This window comes from Embiotoca jacksoni, unplaced genomic scaffold (genome assembly GCF_022577435.1).
Source record: "Embiotoca jacksoni isolate LCO1_2020_lvr unplaced genomic scaffold, fEmbJac1.0.p SCAF_13, whole genome shotgun sequence".
NCBI classification, from domain to species: Eukaryota; Metazoa; Chordata; class Actinopteri; family Embiotocidae; genus Embiotoca; species Embiotoca jacksoni.
Genome location: NW_027185263.1, coordinates 14390732 through 14407277, shown reverse-complemented (window position 1 = coordinate 14407277; position 16546 = coordinate 14390732). Strand labels below are relative to the sequence as shown.

Here is a 16546-nt window from a genome sequence, read left to right as displayed (position 1 = left end):
AATAAGATCATCAAAAAAAATGTAAGTCATCAATTTATTCTCAAGAAAAACAGGTAATTTCATCTCTCAATGAAAGCATTAGTTTGTTTGAAATTATATACCTGTCATAGGATGAAATGTAAGACTCAATGAAAGATGTTTAATGTTCTCTGTTTTTACTGCATGTGTCATTCAAAGAAAGGATTATGTTGCTCAGTAAAGCATCTGCTGTGAGTCATATCTTCACAACAACTATGCTGCAGTCACATCGACTGTCACTCTCTAATAAACGGATGTGCAGCAGCTCACTGGCCACAGTTAGTTTCTAACTGGTGTAATTCCTGCTGCACTGCTGCAAATTAGTCAACAGTTGAACCTTTGTGTATCTCTTCCTCCTCGGTTCAAAAGTTACCCACAAGTGAGCAAGGAAGTTTACGGATTGTAAATTGTTAAGAAGGGGTAAAAAAAAAAAACAGACAATGTTGTGTCAGCAGAACAATATGAGCCTCATATTTTAACTGAGCACACTGCGACTCCACAAATCTGCGTTGCGATTATCTTCGTGCCTTTTAAAAACCTTAAACCCTGGATAGCCTCGGGGAAGAAGAGCTTCACACACTGCTGATGAGAAGGCATGACACATGCTTGATTTCAATTTCTATCTCTCCATCTTCAGTCACTTCATACGTTCCCAAGGAACGGAGACTTTGGCCCCTCACTCTCCTCAGCCGTGCCAAGCAATTGTCTTGTGTAGCTGGCCATCAGATCACTATCAGTGTAGCTGTAGGAGGGAGGGAGACGGTGGCCCCATCTGTTCACATGGGTGAAGCCGAAACACATGGCTTCCTCCTGCTTCTCTGGAAAATCTGGCTGATGTACAAGTATATAATGTCTATATGTTTTCCCCTTTATAGTCTTGCAGTTTGAGAAATTTCCTGCCAAATGCACTGGAGACGCTGTGAAAGCCAAGAGCTGATACATCAAATGCATATGTGAGTATGCGTGCACACGTGCAGGTAAGTGTGTGCCTGCTTATAAGTGGTTCAAGATTTACTTAAGTTACCCAGAGGAAGCTTTCGGAGAAAAGCACACTCTCAAATATATACTCTGTCAAGACTTATCTTGGCCCTCCAGAGGCAGCAAGACAAAGCTCACACGTTTTAAAGTCTCCAGTGGTAAATGAGGCGTTTGAGGAATTGCAAATGCCAGGGAACACACACACTGGCAGTTAATTTTTATAACCTTTTTTGAAAAGACTTAGCAGGCAAACATTCAACCTGAGACAGACCCCGTCACTTGTGCCCTCATCTACCCACTCACTCCAGTAATGCACTGCCTGTCTATCTCTATCAACCCACACAAGACCAGCAAATAATATGCTGTTCCAGCTGAAATGAAGCCAAAATATGCCAGCACCCTTTACAGGTTGAATAAAACCCTTTGTTGCAACATTATGTTACTTAAAGTGGTGTTTTATAAAGCATCAGGTTAAAATGGCTATAATTATTATTTTTAGATACAGAATTTATTGTGAGTTTTGGCTCTCTTTAAGCTTTATTGACTTTTTCAGGGTAATTATTTCAGTGTAACAGCCTTGCAGATTTAGGTTCAGTTTGTCCGCTCTCATCAGTTTTGGTTCCAGATGCAGACAATTGTTTTCAGTCTGATGCTGTGCAGATAGTGAACACAAACCAAAGTTAGTGACTCGCTGGTGAACACAGTGGAGCACCCAGATTATTCCTTCTGGGTTGGTAGAGACCAAAAACAGAAAGAAAACACTGTATTTGCAGAAATCCAGCCAACAAGCCAATATAACGTCAAGGTGTGTAATACACCCGTCAGTCCACTAGTGGGTACCCTGGTAGTGTCACGTTTTGCCTCGACTAAACGTGAAAAGTACACGCAAGTATAACGAGCGTCGAAGAAGAAGGTCATGTGATGCAGTACAAGGGATAGATTAAGAGTAAGGACAAGGTCATGGGTGTTTGGATGGATCGAACAATGGACTTTCACTCGGAGAACCAGTGTTCGAGTCTGTTAGAAAACAAGTCAATACTGATGAAGTTACGTTACATAACATAACGTAATGTTACGTTGTGTAACTCATTTAACTTGCATTATGTACAATAAATAACTTGTGTGACATACATAACGTTACTCATGTAAAATTTATTTTATTTGCATTACTTATTTTAACCCAAGCCATGATCTTTTCTAACATTAACCAACCATTAACTAAACCTTTTTACCGAACCTAACCTCATGGTATTTGGTACCCAAATACCTAAGGCACCTCTCTTTTCCCACCAAGGCGAGGCAAAACGTAACATTGACACAGTATTGTCTAGTTGCCTGACGGGTGGATTTTACGCTTTAGAGAACATCGGCTTCAACCTGATATCATGCTAAAGGGGTTGAACCTCAGTGTTGAGTTTACAGCTGTTTTAAACTCCCCCGACAAAATGTGACTTTATGTAAAAGCATAGTTTCATATAAATAATAATATTATAATGAGGCTTTAGCACTGACCTGGACCTCAATTCCATATCCCAGGTAGACAGTAATCAAGTAGTTACACTCCACTCCAGAGTCAAGTTGCTGCAGGATTTCGATGTTGCCCTCGGGGTCAGTGAAATTCAGGCTGCACGGCTCTGTGGGAGACAGTAAAATGACAAGTGATTCCCTTTTTTCCCCAGACCACTGATCTTCCTGACAGCCCACCTGTGTCTCCCTGGCCCCGTAAACCCTCTAACTATCTCTGCAGATATCCTCTTCGACACTGCTCATCTGCGCCTTCAGCCCTCTGTGGCCGGTGGAAAGGACAGGCAGGACACATCAGGAAAAATCTGATTGTTTTTGACACATGAGCAACTCTGTTATCCCTGGTGGAGAGATGAATAGCTGTGTGCAGAATACGAAATGAACAGGAGCAATGCCGATGACCTGATGCTTAATTTTCTCGTCCTCTGGGATGCATGTGTAAAATCTTAGGGGGGAGATACTCTCCAACTTGTAGTGGGAACAAAAAGTTATTTGATGTTGATGTTGTTTGTTGCACAAAGTCATCTGAACGTTCTGCTCGGTGCAGTACATCTTTGAAAGTCAGAAAAAACAGGAGCACGCCTACCTGATGTTTGCATGGTGGTGATGGTGGTAGTTGTGATGACGGTTGTGGACGTCGTGGTGGTGCCTTCGTCTCGAGAAGTTAGCTTGAGGTCAGGGCTGGTTTTATTTTTCAGTGTTGTCTCCCTAGCTTCACCTTTCTCCATTCTCATTGAGAATGGTGCAAGGGTGGCCTCTACGGGAAAAGCACTCCAACTTTGACTTCCCCGTGAGGATAAGGAAGCCACTGGGTTGTTTCCACCGCCTGAACCTCTATTATTCGGTGTCACTTGTGTGGTGAGGGAGTCTGTTGTCATCTCCACCTTGTCTGGGCCCCTCATCTTCTCCTTGGGTGGCTTATTTTGAGGCAGAGACACAGGCAACCCCGGTGTTGTGGGAGAAAACGTGGTTAGCGGGGAGGTGGCGGCCGCGGTGGCGGTAGTGGCGATGTCTGAGAAGGCTGGGGCGTCCTCATGGGGAACGAGTTGAGTGACAAGGTCTCCTGCGTTTGGAGCAGACACGGAGCCAGGCATGGTGGGATACGCAGCCACAGAGCCATCCTTCCTGAAAAAATGCTGGTCCCCCTGGAAGTCCCTCGTAAGTAGGTGCTCATGAAGGAGCAGGCTCTTGAGGACAGGGTGGTGGTTGGGGATGTTCACTGGTGAGACAGTGGTGACCGGGTGGACTTCACTCTCTGTGTCCTGTGTTGATGCGTGTGTGAAGAGGTCTGCGTCCAGTGTCCTCCTACTGATTCTGTTGCTTTCCTTTGGACCTGAATGTAAGAGTAAAAAAAAAAAAAAGGAATATGGTAATATTAAGCAAGATATTACAGTTGAATGAGCTACAAAAGGAACATACAGAGCAGTACATCTTTTTGACAGTTTCATTATAGAACAATCAACTGTGCCAGTCTATAATCTCCCCAAATTATGTCTAATGAGGTGAGAGGCAGTCCCCCTGTTTAATTCTTCCTCACATATTTTGCTGTTATTTTAATCAGTTCATTATGCATGTACTGTACTGTACGTGTGTGTGTGTCGGGGGGGGGGGGGCAGTATCAGTATAATCCTTTACACTATTAATTGTAGAAACTTTTAAAAGCAACTCAGTCTTATTTGTTAACATACATCACTATAAATAATATAAGAACATGCAGTATACAGTGTGAATTTTCTCTGTAAAAAAAAACAAGTTTTCTTTTTGCACTTGACAAGTTATTTTGTACATCTTTAATAGAAGCACCAAAAAGGACATTCTTTTAAAAGGTCCTGGACCCAATTAATACTGACAGTGGTGAGTAGAGTCTTACATAAAGACAGTTTATCAAAGACCAATTCCAAAATCCCACCGCAGTGAAATCTCCGAGCGCAGAGTAGTAGTAGTCGAGTTATTAGTTGGATGAAAAGGTGTTAATAGCACATATTGTTCTAAGCCCTCCTTTTGCAATCTGGTATTAGTATCCTTTTTTTTTTTTTTTTTAACATAGACACACACACACACACACACACACACACACACACACACACACACACACACACACACACACACACTACTCAAACATGGAAACGCTCTCAACCTGGAAGTAGTCACTACTTCACAAAAAAAGTGCATGCATATTTCTTGTCTAAATTAGTTTTTTTTTTTTTTTTTTTTTAATTTAGGAACATTCAGTACATGTCTTTATGGTCCATGTGATATCTTATGCTGTAGAAGCCACAGCAAATGAGGTTCTCTGTGGGGACTTTGCCGTTTTGACACTACTCATGTATTTAAAAAGAGTTTCAATAAAACAGCCATATAAGCACAGTTGGAGTACCTCACACAGATGCATGCATTTGACATTCGATTAAATATGACTAACCCCCAAGTGGGAAGTAAGCTCCACAAACCTGATTATTAAATTCAAGACTGGAAGAATTAAAACTGAACACGTTAGCCACCCCTATATCTTTGAGGCACTTCTCTTATCAGCCGATATCACTGTGCAGTAAAATCACTTATAGTAAGAGACCAACTCATTTTCCCCCCAAAAAAGAAAAAAAGAAACAATGATTATTCACTTGGGGCAGAAAGAGAAAAAATAAAAACAACAATGCAGGCCCACCTGTCATTTATGTCATTTGAAACACAAGCGTAGCTTTTAACAGCTACAGCAGGACTGACCGGCCAACCAGTATATGCTGTGTAAGTGTTTTTGTAGACAAATAATTGCATTGTGAGTCCAAAGGGGCTGTTTTTCCCCTCTTTGTCTGCAACATTTCCCTCACATCAGTAGTTTGGGGAGAAATCTAATGACTGGATCATTCTTACTGCTGCAAATCCTTAAACGCTCCAGACAATGTAAACATCAGCAGAGATGAACTTCCTTGCATGTCCTTGAAATGATCAAATACTCTCCAGCTGCTGCTGCTTACATACTCCCACTACAACAAAGATTTTTACTTTATTTTTCAAGGTTTTTGTGAAGAAGATTCTTCAGTTTTTTAAATTCTAGTGCTGACTTCCTGTTTTAAGGTGTGTGTTGGCAGGATTTCACTGTCTATTTAAGATTGGTGCACCTCTTTAGTTTTGGACATAACAAATAAACATTTATGACAATTACCACCCAAGGACAGTGAGATGACCTGACTTAAAATGACTGTAAATTCCTAATTTAACATTGGCATCAATCCATTTTTCTCATTTAGCATCACATTTTTAGTTTACTGTTTCACCTTCCAACATTTTCACTGCTCATCGTTATGTCTACAGTAGCTATTGCACTGCACTGAATAATGTAAAAATGTGCCCAAAGACAGCAATATAAACATAAATCATGTTGTTTTTTTTAAAGAATAGAATAAATAATAGCTAAGAAATGCTGAAAACAATGAGGGAGTTCATATTGTCTTTTTATGTGTCTATGTACATGTGTCGACATGAAACAATGCCGCCTGCTTTGACACCTTAATTAGCTTGCGTTAGGGGTGACAATTTGTCTTAATGAGGCAGAATAGCTGCCAGCAGACTTTTCATGCTTCTAGATGAAAGGATGTTGTTGACGCAGGCTGCAAATGAGTGAGATATCCCAATGTGAGTGTTTTCTATTACAGCGCTCCAAGAAGATGAAGGAGCCTAGGTTGGAAATCAAAACCAATGTAAAGATTCATTTAAAACTGTTTATTTAAAGGTCATTTGAATGGTAATAATGATGTGAAATATTGAGGAAAATATAAAAGCATGTCTCCGGTCAGAGAGTTCATCAACAGTATAATTACAAATGCTTTTTTCAGGAAATAGGTTTGACATTTTCTCATACATGTCTCAGCCTTGAAATTGTACAAAAAAGCCATGTGGCTATTTGAATCAGATCATACATCCTAGACTGAATAACCATGACACTCAACATGAACTTCTATGTTCTACAACTGTTTATTCCCAACTATTAACATCTGATTACATTTTACAGCTAACATCTTCTACAGTTGGTTGGTTCATTGTGGGTGTCTTGATTAAAAGTCCCATAATGCTTTGAGGGCTGGCAGGATCGTACAATTTTAGTTGACAATTAATTGTGATACAAATAATTGCGATTAACACTTTAATTGTCTTTTTTTGTTCAATTTATTTCACTGCCAGCTTTTAGCTGCAAACTCAACAAATCACATCAACAAGTTATCAGACTCTCCTTTTTCATCTGGCTTAAAACAAAAATGTTCCTACAGTAGTGCCATGATGTTGTATGATGAACTAAATCCATGTTCTGGAGTGATGTTATTGCCAATAGATGCTCATTGAAATGCAGTCAATCAAAAAGGAGAAGTTAAGCACCTTAAGATAAACAATAGGAGGCGCTAGATCTGCATTCCAGCCATTAAAGCACAGGATAAATGGTGGAAATAGCAAAGGAAATATGACATTTCTGTTCCTTTCAGCTAGCTACTTTTATACAGATGAATGGAAATAATTGTAATAGTTATGTATAATGATTTTGGTCAGCTAAAATAGATGCGATCATTGCAGTTATTCAATAATAGATGTTTTTCTTGCATATGAAATATCTGCTTAAATCTGCTTTGCTATGTGGAAAACATTTATACTGGAAAATTGGCCTTGTCATTATCAATCCCCATAACAGGAAACATACAGAACATTCATGTTTTAAATAAGAAATGCTGTCTAGATAAATGTGAAAATGCACTGTGCCACAGCAGCAGCTCTTCTTTGCTCATATAACTTGGAAAGTAGTTGTGAGCCTCTGCAGTATTTTGCTGATGCAGAGTAGTTGTACCACCATCCGGCGTGCTAATAAAAGTTTGATCAGGCTATTCAAGAGGAAGAGTAAACAATTTTGTTACAAAGCCTCTCCTGGGCTGACAGAATTGACACATGGTTTTACATTTTACTGACAGACGCGACAGCGCCACACTCATCTTTCTTGGCGACAGAGGCAATTCAAAGACCTTTTGATGTTCTAAGATGGAGGAGGAACATTTCCTTGTAGCCTTATTCTGTCACAACAAGAGCAGCCAAAAGCTCACTGTAAAGGCAAACTAAGCATATTTGACATGTCTCACTACCAGAGAGAATAAAGAGTGCAAAGGGAGGTCTTCATAAATGATTGAAGTATATAAGACCGGCCCCCCTGCTCACAACTGCAAAATACAGAGGAATCTCAAACACGCGCTTACTGTATGGTAAAGCTGGAGTATTATCTTTTTGTCAAGATTACTGTTATTGTTAAACCCTGCCTCCTGTTTTCTTCTCTGTGTCTCCTTCTCTGTCTCTATCTGCAGCGGGCAGATTTTGAGCGTCCAGTCCGGTGCGCTTCAGTCAGAATATCGAGTGAATGTGGGGAGTGAGGGTGAAGAACTGGGTTAGACCAGAGTTTCTCATATACAGATCAATATGGGATCAATGTGTACAGGTTGGATACCTCTCTGTGGTGATTACAAAGAGGAAAAGTACTGCTACCATATGGTTCTGATCTCTGAGCCTTAATTGGGTGTTTACAGTCGAAGATTTGGGTGTTTACAGTCTAAGATTCAGAGAAACAGAGCCGAAGACTGGATTTTAAGTCTCATTTGTCAAGTATTTGTATAATTTAAAATCACATGCAGCTTTTTTTAATTTTGTTGCTTTTACTTTTATGGATTTGAAAGATCTTTATGTATAAATAATTTTGAAGTTTGTCTGATTAATTTGCCAAAACAAACTTTTTGAATATGTACCTTCTGAGTCTGTCTAATTGTGACATAATTGTTTTCTATTTACAGAATTTTTCAAACAGAACAGTCAATTAATCAAGGAAATAATGAGCAGATTATTTCATCATGAAGGTAATCATTAATTGCAGTCTGAAAATAAACTCTTAAAATTAATTCCACCTCAACCACCTAAAACACTGAAAAAAATAATACCTCGGTACTGATAATTAATAATATCTAATGATATAATAATACTGTAATACTATAACTCTCACAGAGGCCATTTTACTGCATTAAGTACATTTTACTTTTGATACTCAAAGCACATTTTCTAAATTGTACTAAGACTTGTAACAACGTATTATTTGTACTTCTATTTGAATAAATAATATTAATAAAAATCAAATATTTAACACAAAAACAGTAAAAGGTTCTAAATGTAATGCAAATGCCTTCCTTTTATTTGTTATCCAACCTCATATTATTGTCAGACTGACAAACATTACCACTGTTGCCATTCTTTATACAAACACAGGCAGGCCTCTTTTCATCCGTAGTTACAAAATCACAGCACATGCTGCCAACCAATTCAAATTCATTGTGGTGGAAGGTCTCCAATCATGTACAGTTGTACTGTAATGTGCTGGTACAACCGTTGCACTTTCTGAGGATAGTGATCCTGATGTGCTCTGTCAGGTTCACAAAACGGGTGTCATGCAATCATAACCTGTGACACGCCAGCAAGTTGCATCAAGTCATTTTGTGACAAGACTTGTGACAAGATTTGTAATAAATCCCAAAGAGGCGACAAACGTTCACGTTCATGAAACCTCAGCTAAACTTAATTTAGTGCTGGTTTCTAAAAGTAGAAACCGTGCGGCACACCCAAAGAGGTTATGTGTGTAACTGCATCACATCACGCAGTAATGTAGCTGGTCGAGCTAATTCATAAATTAAAAGGTGGTAATTACCTTGATGGAATGAGATTACCGTTATCTTACTCTGAGCAGTGGCATTAGTGGCAAATACAATAAAATACCATTTGATGTCGCAGGGGAAATTTAGTTAGCGACATGTTTCTTCTGTGGACAAGTTCAGGATAGATGAGGATCTGAGGGGAGGTGAATAGTTTTAAATGTGTAGAAAACGTTATGCCCCTTTATGTGCAGCAATAATGACAGCAACCCTGTTGTTAAACTTTAACTTAATAGTATAAACTTAATAATATAGAATCATCAAACCAGGCTGATTCAGTGAAGCTTAGCTGTGTGTACTGAGATTAAGTGCATTGAGTTGAACTGGAAAGGCATATTTCTATCCCATAAAAAAATATACTGATAGTAGGGCTGCACTATTTTTTAACATTTGCTAATGCATCACACGGTTCTGCCACTTCTAAACTTGGCTGCTCATTGTTTTGTTTTTTCCAATGAAACCTTTAGAGAAGGAAAATGTGTAAAATTATGAAGCAGTCCGACAGAACTTAAACTTGATTATAATGAAGCCATCACGCCCTCCTGATTATGTGTGACATATACAGTGGAGGTACACGCTTGTGCTTTGCCCTAATATTCCATGTATCCATGACAGTCTCTCAGTAGGCACTGACTGAGATGACAGAGTGAGCAATCATAGGGGAATGATCCTCAAGATGGCAACAGACAGCCTCTTTTCTTCAGTTGCATATCAATGGAGTCATCAGTGAACACTCACTGCATGGAGAGCGCACTAATAATGGGACAAGCCACACTTGAGGCAGGCTGCTGATTGACATCAATCTCCTAATATCCAGGGGCTTTATTTCCTTATTATCACAGAGAGCCACTAGACAAGCAAATCAATAAACGGCTTCCGCTGGGCTCAGATACGAAACCTTTAGATCGCTCTACACGACTCCTTCCAGGGTTCTCCGTGGAGCTTTGCGCTCATGAATTCATTCCAACACCTAAGGTGAAAACTTCCTCTTCGGGACTTTTTCCTGCTCCTCCTGCAATATGTGCAGATTCTACACTTGTTTGCATAAAGCGATAAGGAGAGACTACAGGAAATAATGGGGTGAAACTGATAAATGATTGCATTAGTCAAATTAATGAATTGGTCATTTAATTTTGGAAATAAACAATGGGGGAAAAAAGCTAGTAGAAAGGAAATGAAGAAAATTAAATTAAGTGAGCCTTTCAGACACAAACAAAAAACAAAAAGGTCACAATTTCATCCTTCACAGTCTAAAAACAGAATAATGTATCTATGCAAAGATATTCCAATTTCAAAGCGTCAAATTTTCCTTTTACTCTGCTTTTTCATTCGCGACGACAATAGCATATTGAGATGAGACGCACTCTTATCCTCCATCTGCCCTTTGACTTCATTGAGCGGAACCATAACTTTTACCTTTCATTTATTATGGCCTGTCTGTGTTCCGGTTCATTGAGCATTGTCCTTCAGAGAGGCTTTAAACAAACTGTGTCTTAGTGGTGCTAGGAAGCTCATAAGACCTGACCTTTAAGCTGTAGCGGAACAAAAACACAGCTACCCATCAGTGCTATTTGCATGAAATCTACTGTAAAGCACTAAAAATGCAGGGGGTAAACAGGCCATCTTTATAGAAAAAGGTGAGAGGTTGAATGTATTTTTATTGGGAATAAAGTGTTTTAGAACCTATCATTTCGTTAGCTCAATCCATTCAAATTCGGTTCCTCAGCTGTCCTTAGTTTGACTTCTTTTTTTTCTTACCCCAGGAACAAATGAGTATGTGTTTTGTACAAATGCCTGGCATTAAAATGACATCATCTTCTGTAATCATGGCAGAATCTGTCTTTTATGGAGGATATCCTTGTTGTATTTCAATTTACCAATGCTATGCACCCTAGAAAATACTGGGAGGAATGTCTATTTTCACAGTTCATTTCCTTCCATTAGAGTAATTTATCTTTTCATTTTGTTCTCATTTACTCCATGGTGGAGTCAATTAAGAAGAGAACTGTGGGTGGAACTACTACTTTAAAATCTGTAGTGGATTACTGTATTTTGAGAAATTAGCTAAATGTGTTTTAACAGTAGTTGTGAAGTAATATAAGTTTTGGGTTAACTTGTAACAGTGACTTTGACTTTGTTCAACGATGACTTGAAATGCTCATTATTATTATCAAATCAGGCCTATACTAATCCAATTAAGTCCTACATTTTATGAAAAAACAAACCCAAATTCAATCAGTAATAACTCCACAACTATAATGCCAAAATAAACAACATTGAGCTCTATGGAAAAGGGACATTTGGGATAATTTCTTAAATACAGTAAACACCCATACTTTTATCATCAGGCCGGAGTGTGATTTGTAGTTTAAATAGTATCAGGCAGCCTTTGGAGATAATAGTACCATATACTGCAGCTCCTGACACGTGATCTGACTGGTAAATAGTCATATTGAAACTATTGCACTCCTCAAAGGCGATCGAATTAGATACTTTTAAAACTGTACCCACAATTACAACATATGATACAACAAACTCTTTTGTCTCAATGACACACTACACAATATGCAGACTCACCATTGCTCATTGAACACTTCTTGCTGTGAGTTATCGTGAGGTTTGAAGTTCATTTTGGTGGCTAGGTCTACTCAAATCTAACAAGCAGAAGACACGTGACTCTTTGATCTGCGAGTTGAAGCTGAAAACCTCACCAAAGAGAACAGTCTCCTCTCAGTTGTGGATGAATATAAACGTTTATCAGAGGGTTGGAATGTGACAGAGAAAGATATGGGTGCTATTTTCCAGCTTTTTTGACTGTGTAAATGATGGAATAAGCTAAACTAAACTAAAATCTAAAATTGGATCCAAAGTGGCTGTAAAGCATCTTCAGGTCTTCAGGAATTGTTTTGCTCATGTTGTTGATTGCTCGGCATAGTTAGCAAATCGAGACGGTCGAGTTTCATATGCTATCAAAACTATGCACGTAGGAAACATTCTCACATTTCAAATCTGACAGCTGCACGCATTACAAATTTTGATACTAGTCAGGCATACTTAACACTTATTTTGTTTACATATTGTGAAACGCCAAATTATTACCTTTTCAAAACACTCGAGACTGCATCCTTCTAAAACACCGGCCCAGGTTACATTTTAATGAGAGACACACCTTGACTTAAATTATTTGAATCGGTCTATAGAGGCAAAAATAAGTGTAAAATGTGTATAGAGTCATGTTATACTGTAAAGAGCGTTCTTGGTGAGGGCAGATTGTATATCTGGCGCTCCTTCTGACAGCACAGACATTAGTGGTGAATTTAAAAGCTACTTGATTGATGTCACTCTCTCCGCCCCTCCTCAGATGATTTCCCAGCACCATAACAAATCCATCAGCTCAAGGAAAACACTACTAAAGGACCACGCATGTGACTTTCAACCTTATCAGTGTACTTGTCATAGATTGACATGCCTGTAGGCCATAACACTTGTCAATACTCCTGTAGCTTCTGAATTAGTCACAGTCCGGGCACAAAAACAAGACAATCATTTCAGCCTCAAGAACTCCCCCAATTCTTTATGAGATGGCAGAGACCATCTGAAAATTGAACTGCCAACAAGACAGCTATCTTGCTTTTGGAAAAAAAAAATAGTTATTGTGTTTACAATAGCTAATATTACCAATGGTTTGTTTTAGTATGACAGTTTTCGACTAGGCCAGAGGTTCCCGAAACCTTTCAGACCGTGTACTTTTACGATCAAAACCGAATTTCCTTCAATGGTTGTCTGTAATAAAAATAAATTAAATGAATTTTTTGGGGGGACTTGAACCATTTGGGGCGTAATTGTTAAGTCTAGCAGCAAGGCTCTGGAGGAGCACCAGGTGGAACCGCGCTAACCATCAGGGGTGCTTTTTACAATTTGAGAATCACTGCGCTAGGCCATAAAGAATGGTTAAAGGTTGATAAGAATAGCCAACTTGGCAAACTGCTATTTTCACTGCTGCTTTAAGTGGCTTTTATTGCAGCAGAAATTAAGAAAGAAGAAAAAGCACATCAAACAGAAGCTTGTTTTTATTTTAACCCTTTAAGCCCTAGAGGCCCCCAATTGGGGGCCAGGGAGAAGACTTAGCAAAACTATTATTAAAATATGGACATATATACTGATATTTACACATCTGAACAAATCTCACAAGTGTTCCCTTGATTATTAAAAATATTTTTGTTTTATAATTTTTTATTGTGGTTGCAGAGATATACTCTTTTTTATTATGGGTATGCAATTTTCGAACAGAGGCCTAAAATAAATTGGTGTTTTTAAAAGGTTAAAAAACTTTAAGGTAATATTGATAATTACATATTTTAATGGAGGATAAATTTAACACTTCACAATCATTTCAAGTTCACTTAAAACAATTGTTTTAAGTTCACTTCTAGTCTCAACGACAAATCTGTCATCTGTCTTCTACTCTATGAGGATCTCCTCCTGCAGAGTCACCTTCCATTTAAATAAGCTTCTTGGGATTTGGAGTGAAACAGATGCAGGCTATTTTGGTCCAGACCTCAGATCGTGCACAGTTTAACTTGTACCTTGTTTCTCACCTGACCAGCTGTTCCCTTTGTCTATCCCTTTATAGTCGGACTCTCAGCTTACCACTCCTGTGATCTGCCTGGTGTCCTCACACACATACAGTACATACACCCCATAATACCAATAGTTCTACTCTAAAGTTCCCTTTTTTTTTTTTAAACCCATGGCCAAACTTACTTTAGACAATATTGTATCTCATTACTCAACAGCAGTGACAACACATAAGTGGTCATAGCAAGCCATTAAAACAGTCATACTGTTTGAAGGTGATATTAATGACATTCCTTCATTTTTCGGTTTGGTTTCTCAAACTGTGATCTTAGTTTTCTGATCTTTTGCTTCAAGCCACTGCTGCAATGAGGAGCTTGTTAGGTAATCATGACATGAATATTATATTTCATCAATGATTTCTGGTGGGGCTATTAAGCTTTCAGACACAGGGCAAATCCATACAATACTGATCATCAGCCAGCCACTGTACATTAAAATGGACTTAGTGTCTGCGTCTGACAAGTAAAGCCAATGCAGAGGGGCTTTGGAGTGCAATATCACTGAGGGCCACTAGGAGATTGCACTAAAAACATTCTGGCTCCAATAAACTCGCATTCAAAAAGCGTCACCTTCTCTTATGAAATCTAAAGTAAATGGAATTTTTTTTCGTAATGTTGCAAACAGGGTAATCAGAGTTGTATGGGGTTGATTTTTCTGTAACTTTTGCACAGCATAAAATGAATTAGTCTCTTGCTTTCTCACTTGCTCGCGCAGTAGACTGTGCTGCAGAGTAACTGTGATTGGCCCTGGTGCAAATATTTTTTATTGGCTCCGATCTTCCCATTTCCCAGCATTCCTTGTATCCTTAGTAACTTTTAAGAATAAAACAACCAAGTTAAGTGTGTTGGTGATCAGTATAAATTATTTTTATTTTTGAATAAACATGCAGTTTTGTAACATTTCAACAAAGACACATTCAGATACCGTACATAAAAGAGGCTATGACTCAAAGCCATTAGTGTACAAGGTGGGAAGGTGAAATATATGCCTGTCACACTTATTTCAGTGACTATTCAAATACTAAAAGCCACTGTGACACTAATGGTTTTAATAAAAAAAAAAACTGTCAACATTACCTGCACAAACCTAGCTCCCATTATAGCCTACACTTGAGAAAAGAAAGGCTACATAGGTAATATCATATTGGCACTAAGTAATGGACATAGTAAATAGCAATAATAAAAACATTTGTGCCTAGCCAGCTGGTCGTGTGCGTATTGAAATGAGATCTTGCCGTCGCCACTGGTTTGATTGACAACGTAGTTTGGTATGTCCAAGGATAAGAGGGAAAAGTTGAGAGCTTCAGAATACTGAGGAGTCTCAGGGACTAAAGCAGTGATTGTATTTAATCGTGAACCTTGACCTTTATGTATTTACTGGATTGGTTGGAACGACATGGAAGAGCAGACTTTCAAACAGCAATTGTTGTTGTTGCACTTAGATCTGCCAGAGTCAGGGCGATGTGAGTATTTTCTGTGCACTCCGCTGAAGCAAGCAAGCAAAATAAAGTATAATTGGTCAAAGGGTCTGGAAAAGAAGAGAAAAGCCAGAACCAACATTGACACAATGTGTTGGAAATTGCTGTTTTTGACACATGATTGTTGAATCTCTTTTAAGGAAAGACAGCTACTCAGCTAGATAGAAAGACCCGCAATTAGGTTATCATTCTTCGAGGGTGATGTTATTTTCTTCCATCTAAACATGACAGTCATACTGGAAAACTGCATTTAAGTGTAGAGACAATATTCACAAAAACACAGAAGAGATGGCATCTACAGTAGTTTGACTTTGATCAGACCTACGGCCTTATTTCTTGCACTTTCTTTCATGTTATATGTGTTCAGCATTCTCTGTGATGGTTGCAAAACATTTTTCCACTAAATACTGCAGTGGTTGTTAGGGGCAGACAGTAGTAGGAGTACCTGTAGTTGTCCAACCTCTTGGCAACAAAGTACCTTTTTAAAGCATCAGAAAATCTGATCAACTACAGGACAATTCTTTATATTCTATCTGCATCAAATCTCAGCAGTTTTAATTTTTCAAATCAATCATGAAACAAGATTCAGAATATAAAACACAAACAATAATAAGCTGTGGAGGCAGTGATTAGAGTTGGAGAAAGAAAGAGAGCGTGAGAGAGAGAGAGAGAGAAAAAGACGTCTGTGACCAGAGGCATTTTAATATGCTGGCTCCTGCATGTAATGTTGAAATTAGTTTTATGCGTTGTGGCAGGGGGATGCCAGAGAGCAAAGCCAGGTGAGGGCCCGTGAGTACACAAGTCTGAAAACATAAATGCTGTAAACCAAAACACAAGCAGCCTGTTGGGAGGTGAGGGGAAACAATATTAACACTGACAGTGATGAATGATGCTGCTACAGGACCCTTCAGAGGCGAGAGTTGCCGTGTTTGAGACTGAAAGGTGCATTCCATGTGTGTTTCATATACACAACTAAAACCTGCATTTGTAAGCAATACATTTATGCTGGCAATGGGCATTTTTGCATAAATATAGGTGAGTTTGTTCTGTCTGTTTTGCATTTAAATCTCTGAGCTAGACTGATACTGAAAACTAAATATTAGATATACAGTCCCTAAAAGCCCCTTCATGCTAGGCAGCACCACTTGCATTGTCTCTAAAAGTTAGAATGTGCTGGTTAATGTCCAGT

The 16546-nt window shown here is 38.8% G+C and overlaps 1 protein-coding gene across 3 annotated transcripts in view; it reads right to left on the bottom strand.

The window, feature by feature from the left end:
• The window catches only part of LOC138196605 (seizure protein 6 homolog), a 104930-nt gene that overhangs the window by 47929 nt on the left and 40455 nt on the right, over positions 1-16546 (bottom strand). For all 3 annotated transcript variants that reach the window (XM_069146819.1, XM_069146817.1, XM_069146818.1), the window contains exons 2-3: positions 3107-3853; positions 2509-2630 (exon numbers count right to left, since the gene is read on the bottom strand). In XM_069146819.1, coding sequence (XP_069002920.1) covers positions 2509-2630; positions 3107-3853 — 869 coding nt within the window. The remainder of the gene's footprint in view (positions 1-2508; positions 2631-3106; positions 3854-16546) is intronic.